General features: G+C 23.5%; 3 protein-coding genes across 5 annotated transcripts; 2 read left to right on the top strand and 1 right to left on the bottom strand.

Annotated features, from left to right (window-relative positions):
* Positions 1–3,200: 3,200 nt before the first annotated feature.
* Positions 3,201–7,861, bottom strand: LOC112603270 (dehydrogenase/reductase SDR family member 4). 3 transcript variants are annotated; one of them, XM_025351776.1, is made up of 8 exons: positions 7,485–7,861; positions 7,171–7,320; positions 6,909–7,092; positions 4,534–4,611; positions 4,296–4,442; positions 4,072–4,206; positions 3,651–3,706; positions 3,201–3,578 (listed from the first exon to the last, which is right to left on the bottom strand). In XM_025351776.1, the coding sequence occupies exons 2-8, from the start codon at positions 7,296–7,298 to the stop codon at positions 3,464–3,466; spliced, it is 843 nt and encodes a 280-aa protein (XP_025207561.1). In that variant the 5' UTR covers positions 7,299–7,320; positions 7,485–7,861; the 3' UTR covers positions 3,201–3,463. The 3 variants fall into 3 exon arrangements, with proteins under 3 accessions (XP_025207561.1, XP_025207563.1, XP_025207562.1); XM_025351778.1 differs by having other exon boundaries at positions 3,202–3,578; positions 7,171–7,280; positions 7,485–7,859; XM_025351777.1 differs by having other exon boundaries at positions 3,202–3,578; positions 7,171–7,275; positions 7,485–7,858.
* Positions 7,862–8,488: 627 nt separating this feature from the next.
* Positions 8,489–10,404, top strand: LOC112603271 (putative inositol monophosphatase 3). The gene is made up of 4 exons (XM_025351779.1): positions 8,489–8,927; positions 9,144–9,306; positions 9,385–9,530; positions 9,968–10,404. Exons 1-4 carry the CDS (start codon positions 8,577–8,579, stop codon positions 10,322–10,324), a joined length of 1,017 nt encoding a protein of 338 aa, XP_025207564.1. The 5' UTR covers positions 8,489–8,576; the 3' UTR covers positions 10,325–10,404.
* Positions 10,405–11,806: 1,402 nt separating this feature from the next.
* Positions 11,807–13,233, top strand: LOC112603245 (enkurin-like). The gene is made up of 4 exons (XM_025351739.1): positions 11,807–12,107; positions 12,318–12,538; positions 12,675–12,815; positions 12,870–13,233. Exons 1-4 carry the CDS (start codon positions 11,888–11,890, stop codon positions 13,047–13,049), a joined length of 762 nt encoding a protein of 253 aa, XP_025207524.1. The 5' UTR covers positions 11,807–11,887; the 3' UTR covers positions 13,050–13,233.
* The last annotated feature ends 2,177 nt before the right edge of the window (positions 13,234–15,410 follow it).

The raw sequence follows: 15,410 nt of genomic DNA on the forward strand, positions 1-15,410 counted from the left end.
TATTAACATTATTAAATATTATCATTATTGAATTTTATATTCCAGAATAATATATCAAAAATTTATGAATTAATTCACTAAGCCATCATATGAAATGTTTTTAATGTGTAGCAATTAACAAATAATCATTTATTTATTATTTTATCAAATACAATATATTTATATGTTAGTATGTTAGGTATATATTCTCCATTGATGTAGGTTCCTCATATCAGTCGTACCTATGTTTACACGTTGTCTATAATATATTATTACATAACACATATAATGATCGGTAGAGACCGTTTATTAGTAATTAGTGAGTTGACAATTTTTAATATATCTTATTAGAAATTAATTACTGTATAGGTAATTACTATTTATATAGTTAACAATAAAGAACTATAAAAAATACGTTTGTAAAATTATTCATATAAGTAATGTATAAAAAATTGGTGACGGTGGTGACGGGAAAAAAAATAGTTCACGTTTGAAAATTGATTTATATTTTGTTATCTAAGTACCTATGTATTGCATTACATTTATTCTTATTACAATAAGAGTTTCGAGCGTTGTATTCATGTTAATAAAGAATGGCTACTCTTAAGATAAACTCAAAAATAAGCTTTAATCAAGTTATTGGTCACCAAGAATGTTTGAAACGCATATGAACATAACTAGATATATTTCGTTATTAAAATAAGCAAACTTTTTCTCTGAAAATACAAACAAAAATAATATTTAAAAAGAGAGTCATAATATTATTATAGGTCAGTAAAGAAATTTAAGTACTAATTAAATACTAGTTAATGTGTTGTAGGCTGTAGCACACTTTATGATTTAGAACCAATATGATACTCAGGAATAATCGATGTTCCAAAGGCGCGTACGTGTCAACAATTTGCATAAAAATGTGGTTTTTAGTAAGAATGATAATTCCGAATCCGCAAGTGTTCAATATGTGATTACGCAACAATGTCCATTTATCGTACCTATTAGATACTTTCATTTAATTATATAAATTAAACCAGGGTTCAGAGTAGATAAAGCGCCCGGCTTAAAGCAGTTCATAATATAATATAATCGTAACAAAAATTCCGATCGTCTTCTTCGTGACGTTATGTGTTTAAATATGGCCTATTAAATTAATATCAAATTTACATAGTTTATAGTAAGTTGTAAAACCTGTAAAAACCCTAATAGAATTTTTTTGTAATATAATTATTTTACTGTTAATATTTTAGCTTCGGAGTATAAGTTTTTAGTTGAATAAAGCCTAGGTTAATGATAAATTATTTTTAAGGTGTTTTGTGCTATATATAGATATATGCAATTTATCTTGGTTTGTGCAGCAGCAGCACTACCCTAAACTACTATAGCATATTCTATCAAAGATTGTGTTGTGAAATATGTATTTTTTAGCCAGTGAATATTTTAAAAGTGTCAACAGAGAGAAAAACTCAAGAATAGTACGAATAACGAAGTGATTAAGGAGCAAAAACCACGTCCTATAATGTAGCGACAATTCCACTAAATCATTTTTCAAACGGTATTCGTCGCAGACAAAATTAATACGCATAATGGCGTGTTGTATACAATTTATTCGCAATGCGATTTAAAAGCACGCCGATAAGTCTTACTAAATCTAACTTTATACATTTTAAAATAAGTAAGAATAACAATAATTTAAGTTTTTATAAAAAACAATAGACTCCATCTAGTGAAAAATGAAATAAATAATTGTATCTACCCTTTAATTAATTAAAACAACCTCTGTAAAACATTTAGGTGTACATTTTTATAAATACTTGAAATTAAATGTCTAGTAATAACATTGGTTCAAAAATTTATATATTTAGATGTTTGAGATGTATCTTAACGATTAACATTGAATCAATAGTATATACATTTCAAGTGCAATCAATAGTATCTTACGGTATAAAATTTTGAAGTCACACTTTTGATACTTGTACTAAAAAGTAATGTACAAAATTAAATTCTTTTGTAAAATATAACTTCCACAAGCAAAGTCTCTTTGTATAATTTGCTGATGTTTTAAATATATTATATAATTAATTATCCTATTGATAATTATAACAAACAATTTGCTAAAGTTATTAATATTATATTATTTAAATTGAGAACTACTTTTTTTTTAATCAGAACCATATTTGTATTAAACATATAGTTTTATTAATTGTAAGCAATTAAAAAGAAAATTTATGTCTCTAAATTAAAAAATAAATATTTTTATTTATTTATAAATGTATTTGTGATTATTTATTTTCAATTATACTGAATGTTTACTATTTATAATTTATTCAATATTATGAAATATAAAATAATTATATTATTTTTGTTACATATTCTTGATATGTTTATTTAATTTTGTTCTTGAATGACCTCTCATTTTCCAGCACAGCCTTTAGCATTGAAAGTAATCCAACAAACATTTGTTAGTTATTATACTTCTTGTAAATATTACTAGTTCAAAATTAATAAATTATTATTATTATATTATGATACATTACATCAGGGGTCGGTAACCCACGGCCCGCGGGCCGCATGCGGCCCACAAAGCAATTTTTAATGGCCCGCACAAAGGTGGTTAATTTTTGTGTTTTACTTTTGTTCAATAACATTTTTCATATAATTTTCAATATTATATAATTCTTTTTCCTATATAAATAAAATCTAATTTAACCGTTTCATAATAGCAATACAATTATAAGTATTATATCATAATATGTAATTTTTTTTTTAATGTGGTCCTTGATGAACAATTGAAAAAAAAAATGACCTGTGTGGTTAAAAAGGTTGCCGACCCCTGCATTACATGATATAGATAAATATTATGCAATCTCATAGTAAAAAAATTTATGTAGATATCTTTCTTTATTTTTTGTCGTATCAAACATAATGAATATATTATACTTGATTCTTTAATTTGTAATTATAATAATTTTGAGTTTTCAAGTCATATAATAAAAAATTGAAATAAATATTGAGATTAATTAAAACTTGATGAGAAAAAAATTGATTAAATAACTTATTATTCTACTAAATCTTTAGATAATTTTACAATATAAAAAACAAAAAAATAAAACAGTATTCATAAAACAATTAAATATCCTTTAATCAATCACCAAATACCACAATTTAAAAAGAAGTTAACAACTATCAATATATAGGTATATATTATGTATAAATATGGTAATAAGTTGCATAAATAATAACTAAACATTTAATGATTAAGTAGAGAAGTATTAGACCTTTGGTCATGATTGAGCTTTTAATGATTGGTCTATCAATTTTAACCATTTAATAATTATGAAATTTAATCATATGAGTCAATTTTTTATGCAACTCTGTGTAAGACTATTATAATATATAAATAATAAGAGAGATTTTTGATTATTTCAGAAAATTTTTATTTCAATAATTTGATCTTGACTGTTCCAATTCAATAATTTAAATTTTATAACTAAAGCCTGGATGTCATTCCACCAGATGCTACAATTACTTCACCTGTTATATAGGAAGAAGCTGGTGAACAGAGAAATGATATAATAGAACCAATTTCTTCAGGACGACCAAATCTAAAAAAAAAAAAATAAATAACAAATAAATTATAGTTAGTATTTTAAAATAATTAAAAGAAAAAATATTACCTTTTAATAGGTATTCCTTGTAAAAAATGTTCATTAAGCGATTCATTTCCCGTAATCTAAAAACCATAAACTACCATTAATACAGTTGTTGTTTTTTTATATAGATATTTAATAATAAATAACAATTCAAATTATTATTAATAAGGAAATTAATTACATAAAATGTATTTGGTTATTTTAGTTAATTTAATTTTTTTGTAAAAATATATCATTAATAAATAATATAAATAATAATAATTTAAATAAAAAATTACATGCAATTCAACATTCCAATCAATGTTTTATATTATACCTAAACATTCTATACTATAATAATATTAACATTATATTATTATGAAAAGAACTATTGAAAAATTAATGAATAGGTAAATAAATTATTTACAGTTATATATATATTATATAATAAATAAATGCTACTTACCGCTGATGCAAATTTCGTTTTTATAATACCAGGAGCTATACAATTAACTCTTATGTTATTCTCTGCCAAATCCATAGCCACCACTTTTGTCAAACAAAGAAGCGCTGTTTTACTAACAGAATAAGCACCTAACATCTATAACAACATTTATAAGATAAACAAAAGTTTTAAAATGTATATATTCAGTTAAATTGTGATAAATTAATTAATTTAAAATTTTTTACTGGAATTGGATTGATACCAGCTATTGAAGAGACATAGACAATTGAGCCTCCACCTCTAGAAATTAGATGTGGTACTACTTCTTTTGTTAACAAAAATGTACTTTTGACATTAACATCAAATATTTTATCCCATATTTCTTCACTACACTAATTCACAAACATAAACTATTAGTTTAACCCAATTATTTTATGAATAAAAATAGTTAAAAATGTATTATAGGTAAAAAAAAAATCTTACATCTAATACTGAACCTGATGTAGGATTTGTTGCAGCATTTGATACAAGAATATCAATTCCACCAAAGATTTTAATAGTCTAAAAAAAGATTATATATATAAGTAGATATAATGGCGGTTCTAGAACAACACCTTAAAAAAATTATGGTGTTTTTTTATAGTAATTTGTTTTTTTTCAACTAGATCAATAAAATATTCATCAAAATTAACAAAAATATTTATTTTTATAACTTGATTCTTTTTACATTTAGTGGTTTATAAATAATTTTAGATGTTTTTATTAAAAGCCAATTATAATTGTATTTGAATACAAAGAAAACTTTTTTTTCATGAAGGGTAATTTCATTTTTATGTGAAATAGATTTTTCAATTATATTACAATGTACTTCAGATATTTTATTATTAATATTTAATGTAGAATTTTAACCTAACATTTATATATAAAAATTTTTTGTTATTATCAAAACTAAAACTTAATTTTAAATTTTGATCAAATAAATAATATTCTTTTGTTGTAATTGGAATTTAATTATTAGTATTAACTATTTTAATATTTAATGGCAGTAAACTATTTAATTGTTCAGCTAAATAATTTTCTTTTAATTCTGTTTTATTATTTTCATTAAAAAGAATACCTTTAATATTTTTAGTAAAACCTTGTGTAGTTGTGTATAAAAATTTAGTTGTTTTGAACCTATTACTATGTATTTAATACCTGATGCTGATTTGTTTGATTTAGGTTATAATATACTATTTATAGGTTTTAAATATCCAATACAATCAGAACCTAAATAAATTGATAAATATACATCAAAGCACAAACTAATTGAAACAGTTATATTTAATAATTGATCCTTTAATACAAGATTGATTTTAGGAAAATCAAAAGAATTTAATAAATTTTCAATTTTACAATATATGTGTTGATATTTCACCATTTTTGTTTAATTTAAATTTAAATTCTTTCTCTATATTTATATCTTTGGTAGTGGAGTAATAAATCATTAGTTTATTATTAAGCGATGAAAAATTAAATATTATGTTTAGAAATCCTAAATAATTTTTAAATTTTTATCTAAAATATAATAACAAGGATATTCTATTTTAATATTGTTCATATTATCAGTTGATACAACTAAAGATTAAATTTGTTTGTTTAATTATGTAATAGTAGATTTATCTTTTTTTATTTTTATTTTACAATAAGATTAAATATTATTCATATTTAATCCTTTTAAAATCATTGATTCAAGACTAAAATTAATTAATTATTGTCATTAAAAATTAGATGTGTTAAACATATAAAACATTTTTTTACTTTTATAGATGGCATTATAAAACATTGTTTTAATTACCAAAATCTGTAATCGTGAAATGTATTTTATTTTATACATAAAAAAAAAATATATATACATATATACAGTGTACTCCCGATTATCCATAGTCTTCCAAGGAATCAATAAAAAAAAAAAAAAATAAATATCTTTACAATGTATATTGTACATTATTATCAGTTTAATTAGTTTGCTGTCTATGAATTATCGGTAGTTTTTCGCGGGATTAATAATTAAAACTTCAATTATAAGTTAAAAAGAAGTGTTTTCAAACAAAAAAAAAAAAACTTGTAACTGATTTTTTTGCATTTAAATAATTTATAATTTTTCCTTATATGTACATGTGTATATTTTATTTTTTATTATAAAATTTAAAATATTTTTGTAATATTATACGAATGATTAAATAAAAATAAAACATGTTCTAATTTAATTTTTCTTAAATACTATTTAAAATTACATGATTCAATTTATTTAATATATACATGTAATTATTGAATTTTGCAGATTAACCATGAAATTTGTTTAACCATGAATGCCAAGCCACCTTATTTCGCAGATAATCGAAAGTACGCTAAATATAATATTAAACTTTTATATTTGTATAATAGGACATAAGAATATATTTAAGATTATTTTATCATTAAAGAATGAAATATTTATATTTATTTATAGCTGAGTGTTATTTGAAATTATCATTTAATTGTAATCATACAATATTCAAGACAAACCCTGTAGTTTTATCAATTTGAAAATATTAACTAAGTTTATTATATAAATATATAAAACACATTTCCTTATTTGATTAAATAATATAAGAATATTTTTCACTTACAAAACTGGAACCTTTAATAAATTTAAACTAATATAATTTCCATGATTAAATTTGTTGATATAGTTTTAGTAAAAAATCTATGTATCTAATAAAAAATAGCTAGGCATGTTTTAAATATTAATATTTCATTGTATGATAAAGATACCTGTATGAACTATATATATATATATTCTGCTAAGAAACAATGAAATAGTATGTAATTAATACCTCTTGGATTAAATTGGTTCTATCATCATTTTTTGATACATGACACACAAGTCCTTTAACTTTGTTAACACCATATTCTTTTTGAAGTTGTTCTAACGCATTTTTTACATTATTTTCCTTGCGACTGCAAATCATGATAGATGCTCCATCATTAACCAGTTGTTTAGCAGCAGCGAAACCAATCCTGAACAATGAAATTTATTGTTGAAAATGTTATGATTACAAGACTAAAATTGATCATAATTCAATTTTTATTTTTTACCCATCCGTAGATGCAGTGATGATTGCTACTTTTCCTTCCAGCGGTTTGGCAATATTTGAAAACATTTTCTTAAATTTTATTCCAAATGATGTAATAATTGGAGAGCTAAACTTGTGAATACAATTCATTATGAAGCGTTTTTATAACTATCTATTTACAAATAAAATTTATAAAAATAAATACTGTATTTTTTTTAATCGTGCAACAATATGATGATCATTGAATTCATAAAGTAAAAAAATATTTAAGTGTTATGTGATCAATTATTGATAAAGACGAAAAGAGATTTAAAAAAAAATGACAATCTCACTTACCTATACGGCTGTTAATCATTCGAAAGTGTGACGTGTGACGATAAACCTTTTACTAATTTGTATTTTTGAATTTTAATATACCTATTACCCAATGACTTTTATGACTACTATTAACTAATAAGTAATAACTAATAACTACGAAATACGAATGTAGTTTATGAATTATCAATTTATAGCTACTGTGTTGTTTACTTTCTCTAACCATCAGATCATCTTATCACAAATTGTGGAATTGATAAAATCATGTTTAATATCAATTAACTATATCGTTCGATGAGATATTTTTGTCCACAGTATAACATTGTTCTGTGGTACAACTGTGGTACAACGTTACAGTTTTGCATTTTATCTGGCTCAATTTTGTTTGATAAATATTAAATGCATTATGTAGATAACATTTTTATTTTTAATACAATTTTTATCTGGTTCATGGACAAATGCATAACACTTAGGATTTATTTATTTATTTAGACTTATATAAGTTACTTTAATTTTAAAGTCTATGGATAAGTGCAGAATATTTATATCCTTGTATATGATTAAGTTAACCGTAATCTTTAATAGTATACTAATATGTATGGAGAAATAAAGTATAGGTAATGACCGTTAAGCATTAATTAAACTATTTGAAACTTTAAATAGTTTAAATCATAAAACATCGTTGAGTAAAAACAAAATATTTTAATTTCTATATCGTATTATTCAATTAGCAAACGTTAAAACTTAAAACCTTAACAGATAAAAGTGTTAAAACGATGTAATAGATAAAAAAAGATAAGGATATCAGTTGACAAAACATAAACACTCAGACTCAGTTATCTTTCTTGCAATCAATTATAATGATATCATCCTCGTATTATGAAATAAATCACGGTCGCTACTCGCTAGTGAACTAGTGACTTAGCTTCTTCTGTCATGTGAAAATATGAAACAAAAAGCAATAGGATTATAATCTTAAAAAAAATCATTTGAAATCTTGTATCCATTATCCATAATTATAAAAACTTTACAGAAACGATGGTTTTCGAAAAAATTAATTACTTTACTGTTACAAAATTATGTTAATTTGTAATTTATGTAGTGATTATAGTCATGATTGACTTTCATATCAACAAATTAAAACTGAAAAAAATGATTGTCCGAAATAAAACTCTAATTAAATTATTTGCTCTCTTAATTTTATGTACAGTTATTCTTTACGTGAGCAAATACAGTTTTAATAATAGATATGAATTTGTGAAAGGTAAAGACCTTTTGGAACAAGCAATTCGAGCAGCACAATTGGGTGGTATTCAAGTTGAAGCTATCCACAATGAACACTTGATTAATTCCCAATCAAAAGGAAAAACTGCTGAAGGCGCAAATGATCCAGTCACTAATGCTGATTATACATCTCATTGTGCTATGTATTATCTGTTGAAAAAAAATATACCAAATGTAAAAGTATGTATAGCCTATATTTTTCAAGTAAATTTAAATATATTTACTAGACTCTTTACTTTATATTAACATTGGTGATAATTAGTATAATGCACTTAATGTTGAGTACAATGTAAAGTCACAGAAGTCAGTGTTAAATATTTATGAATTATCTACAAATTTGATTCATACACCAACTCTGCAACTTATAAGTATTGATAAAGTTTAAATATTTAATAGGTGATATCAGAGGAAGAATTATCTGAAAAAGAATGCAAAAAGTTAAATATAAAAAAATTAAAAAATTATGATAACGAACACATAACAAATATTGATGAAGAATTTGAGAGGAAATACATAACTATATGGATTGATCCATTAGATGCAACACAAGAATTTACTGGTAACAAAAAACAGTTTTAAAATCTTAAAATTAACACTTATTAATTTTGTTTGTTTGTTTTTTTTTTTTTTTTTTTAGAAAGTTTGACACAATATGTTACAACCATGGTCTGTGTTGCATATAAAGGTAAACCTATAATGGGTGTTATACATGAACCGTTTTCATCTAAAACAACATGGGCTTGGCTCTCAAAATCAAGATCAAGTAATTTCAATAATATTAAAGTGAGTTTATAATTTATTATAGTTAAAATAATATATTGAATTGTGTATTAGAAACAAATTATAACTATTTTAATTATTAAAATTAGTTTTATTTAAAAAAATATACTCTATGTAGTAGTGTATTAGTAATAAAATAATAAATCTCAGTTACAATAAAAACTTTATATCTTGAATTTTCCATTGTATTATTTAGAATGAGTCATGATCATATCATCTTTCTCATAATTTATATTGTAACCGAATGATCAATAGGTAGATTAATAGTAGGTATAGTTCTTAGTATAGTTATTAAAATTTGTATTTCTTCTAAATTTGATTGTATACGTTGTACCAAGTAATAAATTGTATAATCCAGATTTTAAATTTTTATTTATATCTTATTGTAAAACAAATAGTTTTTTATGTATGTACTTACGTATGTTTTATTATTAAATTAGGTTCCTAGAAAAAAATCAATTATTATTTCAAGATCACACAAAGGTGATGTAATGGGTCTATTAAATCAACGATTATATGGCTTACCAGTTGTAACAGCTGGAGGTGCAGGATTCAAAGTCTTACAAGTTTTATTTGGAAACTCGTCGGCTTATATCCATACAACAAACATTAAAAAATGGGATATATGTGCTGGACATGCTATACTAAAAAGTATAGGAGGTGAAATGACATCGTTGGAAAATGAAGATATTACGTATGAAAAATATACAAGTATGATGCATGTTGGAGGAATATTAGCAACTGCACGTGATCATTTATATTTTATAAATGCTCTAAAAAATGGAAGAAGTGATTGAATTATTAAATAATAGGTTTGTAAACTTATAAGTTTTGAATGTAAAACGTTAAGACAATAAAGTTATAATTTTCATTAAAATGTATCTTTTAATTTAGGTTTGTTTTAATTTGTATTTAAAAGTACATTTAAGTTAATTAAATACAAGTATGTTTTATTTTCATTTAAATTAGCTGGTGATTATTATTATTCAATTATCCAAAAATCATCATAATATTTATTATTTACTATTTAAAAGTGTTCTACATAAACCAAGATATTTCTTATACAATAAATTAAAAAGCCATAATATTAGAATCAAATATTAAATGTTTGAATAGTGTGTCAAAAATACATTTATTGATAAATATGATTTATACATTTTTAGAAAATGAAGGTACTCTGTAATTGTGGATGGATATATTAATGCTGGTAAATAAATTTTAGATATATAAGGTTAGTATACGTTCATGAAATTGACCCACCTACTATACAATACTCAAATATAAATACCAAAGTTTAGTAAATAACTAGCAAATATTAGAAAATTTACTGCAGAAATTAGCAAATAATATGTTGGGGAGTTGTAGCGCTTTTTTAGAAAGTTGAGCCAAGTTCAGGTAGCCTACCCACAAACAAGCACCGGTAGTTTGCAAATAATAGCATATCTATTTTTGAAGTAAGCAAATCAAAATTTTAATTTAACCTAGCCAATGATACTGAACAAATAATAATATTTTTTTAAATTGTTGACAGTTTAGAAAAAAATAAATGAATTAATTTTTAATTATGTTAATTTTAATCGAGATAATGCTTATTATATAATATCAATCGATATACCTACTCATAAGTACAGTATCTTTATTCTTGCTTATATAATTGTTGTTATATTTAATCATTTGTAGATTAAGTTATAAAAATTAGTTGAGAAAAAAATTGAACTGGCAAAATTAAGAGTGAATTGAATACGACTATACGAGTACCCATATTCACTTTGCCCGTAAATAATAATACAACAAATATAAAATTAACTAACGGAAAATCGTATTTCATTTTTTTGGTGTTACTCAAAAATTAATTAAATAATAAACGTAGTTAATATTGACGAATAAATCTCCGTAATGAATTATGAAGAAAAAATATGAAAACAATAGGTAGGTACCATGGATTTTGAAAATATTATGATGCCATGACTTTGATAGGTATATATTACATATAATATTACCATAATTTATGTATCTTACCGACAAATATATATTATTTTCCTATTCAACTCGAATAACTCCATTATAATCTCAGTCAAAACTTGTAAAACAGTAGAAATGTGGTTTCTGTATTATATGATGTTTATTAATAAAAAATATATTTAAAAAAAAAATTCTGGTTTTAACATAACAATATATTTTTACTAGTAAGTATGTCGCTAAGTAATATTTTTCTTATTGAATATACTTATAACTATAATATGTACATCGTTGTTGATTTATTACCAAACATTCTTGAACTCCATTTTTTGTATTTTACTAAGGAAAAAATATAAACTTGTTAACAATAGTTAATATTTAGTTATTTGTTCAAACTAAACATGAGTAATTACCAGGAAAACATTAAATACTTAATCCAAAGACCGAAAACACCAGTGATCAAACCTTCGATGCATCGTTCAATGTTTAATAATTCTATTCGAAGGGAATTCAAATTAAATAAGGGTTGTCACCAAACGATGGGTTATGCTGAGGTCAAAGTCAATGAACCGTCTGAGTTTTTAAAAAAAAATTCCAGAAAAGTTATTAGACCATTTGTCGGTAAGATACATAAATTATGATATTATATATAATATATACTTATCAAAGTCATGGCATCATAATATTTTCAAAATCCATGGTACCTACCAATTGTTTTCATATTTTTTCTTCATAATTCATCACGGAGATTTATTCGTCAAGGACTTTGAAATTTGAATCTTACCAATTTAATGTAGGTCATTTATTATTTTTTGGCTGGGTAATCTTTAGAAAATGTTAAAACAAGTGCCAGAAATCCAGTTCAGTGTCCATGTTACCCTAATAAACTGTTACCAAAAAAAGAAATTTCGAGAAATTTTTTGCTTGAAAACTTTGTTGATGTGGTAAGAAAGGTACCACCATTGCCGAAACATCGGGTACAAGACACTCGGAACGGACACACTATGGTTCTGGATGAAGTCGGCTTAGAGCCTTTGTACGTGTTAAAGAAGGTACTTCTATGAGTCGATTAAATAAAAAAATCATTTTAATAACCATTTTTATTATTATTATTAAAACGTTATTTATATTAATTGGTGATCATATTGAAATATTACTTTTTTTAATAAACGTTTTATGCTATTGGAGGATTTCGGAAAATTACCTTTGTATATCAAAAAAAAATTCAAAAAAAACGAAACCGACAAGCGAATAGAGATAGAACGGATACAAGCAATCAAACCGCCATTGCGTCATTTATCCGAAGAAGAGCATCATACGTTATTAACAGTGAGTGTGTTAAATTCTATTATTTATAAGCTTTTTTCTCATGTTTTTGACTAGGGACTAAAAACCAATTGGGCTGAATTGTACAAACAATTTTTGTTGTTGCCGATACTTACCGATTCAATGACAAAAATCAATCGGAAAACCAATTTGGAAAATCAATTAAGAAACTTGGAAAAAGATATCGACCTATTGGAAAGGCACGTGACTTTATATGTGTGTGATGAAGACGTTTAAGCTTAGTCGTTTCCTTAAGAGAACTTACCTTTCATACATTAGAAAGGTACCTAACTTATTAGAATTGTCATGTTCATAAATCATATTATCGTTAGTAGTAAGTATTCACCACAATACACTACACTTTCTATTGTACTTATCTCGAAAAATAGTTTTGTAACTTGAATAAAAATGTACAACTCAAAAAACAATGACTTTATTTGATGTATACAATTAATTATTAATATTTTAATTATTTATTAACATTGTCGGTTAGAATTTAAAGAGTCTTAAAATAATAAGGTAATGTCTTATGTATTTAATAATAATTATAAGCCATCATAATAAATAAGACATTTTATAAAAAATGTATACCTGGCCACTTAGGCACCTTTAATATACATAGAAAAACTTGAAAATTGCCAAACTTAAATTTAATCTTTGTGTGCAATACTATAATATTATAAAATGTCTATATAAAGCTATAGAGTATAGTTATTTTATAGTAGGTCTATAATTAAATATAATTTATAAAATACCTATTGTATTATTATAACCCATTACGTTAAAAAAAAAAAAAAAAAATAGTAAAACGTTGACGATTGTGTAAGAGAAGTTAGAGATAACTATACATCTAACGAGTTTTGTTAATTAGTCTCGGCTTTTAATTTTAAAAACATACAACTTCGATTGAACTGCTACAAATTGGATCAAAGATCAAATTAATATCATTTAAAACTATAAAAGTATATGTATTACGCGTATATCATGTGCATATTTAAGTATTATATGTATACAAATAATATATATGGGTACAATTTGATGTGAAGTATGGAAGTATGTACTATGTAGTATGTACCTACAACTAAAAATATTGTACACTATTCAATAATTTCAACATAACTTTTCAGTTTTTACTCCGTTTATTGATCCAAAGTTTATTGATAATTATTATTTAAATATTTTGTTGTAATAATATGTGTTTTATTTATTTTATATAGGTAGGTACAACAAATATTTATAAGCTTATTAATAAATCATCAGATTTAGGTAGGTATAAGTAGTTAAAAAAACCGGAGAAGTCATTTTGGTAAATTGTATCTGAACATTACTACTACTTATTAGGTAGGTGGTCGAATATAGGTACTTGTCGTTGAGTAGGTCATTGCTGTAACAGATGTTTTAAATTTAAATTCAATGATAAATTATTACAAATGAAAAACGATACTGATACATTCAGCCTAAGGATATATTATTTATTATCTAGCTATAGTAATATATTTATATTGCTATTGGTAGTTTGTTTTTCTATTAGTAGGTATATAATACACTAATATGGTAGCTTCAATTAATTTTTGACAAAAACAAATTTCGTATGTACTGTACCTATATAATATATAGTATAATATTTACTATCTATTATTATTTTACTGTTGTTAAGCTAATAGTTATAGGCTTACCGTATACAACTGCAATATGTTGTATAAATACTATGAATATTAGTCTAAATATTTTAAAAATATCATTGTATTTATAAAACGATAACTTAATAAGTAATAATAAAGTGTACCTAATCTTTTTAGTATCTAACTACATTTTACTTGCTTATTTTTTAAATAATATCAAAATTAAAAAAAAAAAAATTGTTTATAGTTTGGTTAAAATTTATATTAATATGTAAGGTTGTATAACAATACAATGTACACGTGATTATTTCAAATTTGAATTACACCAAAAAACTAAATAGATTTCGTCAAAAACATTATGTGTACAAATTCCAGTTTTTTCTTAATTTTTTATTTATTTTTTTTAATTACATATATTTAAAAATACTTATAAAAAATTTTTAGTCAACAATACCAATATTAATTTTAATTATTGGAGACAATTTTGTATCTATTGCTACGTTTTCAGTAAGCAACTAAGTGTCATTAACAACTATAAAGTTAGTCACTTGGTTACATATAGGTACCTATATCTTACAAAAACTCCAATAGGCTATTTAATTAATTTATATTGATTTGATTAATTATAAAGCATTGGTGAGGCAATTCCTTTTAACGATTATCAATTCAATCCCTGATTGTAGGTAACTATAAATTAGCTCACAAATATTTTATTTGCCGTAAATTTTGATTAATAATAAAAAAAAATATTTGTTCTCACAGAGTCAATCAATTGAACATTTTTTCTTACTGCATCGTACAAACAAAGAATTACAAATAAAAGTCTAATATACCTAATAAAGTATGCGATAAACAAATATTTTATATATTATTATAGTATTAATAAAATTACGATAAAACTATTAAGTATTCCTATAAGTATTTTTACGTCTTATAAAGAATGTATTATTTGTTAATAATTTTTATTTTTGCCAAT

Source organism: Melanaphis sacchari, unplaced genomic scaffold (genome assembly GCF_002803265.2).
Source record: "Melanaphis sacchari strain LSU unplaced genomic scaffold, SCAv2.0 Contig9_pilon_pilon, whole genome shotgun sequence".
Lineage (NCBI taxonomy): Eukaryota > Metazoa > Arthropoda > Insecta > Hemiptera > Aphididae > Melanaphis > Melanaphis sacchari.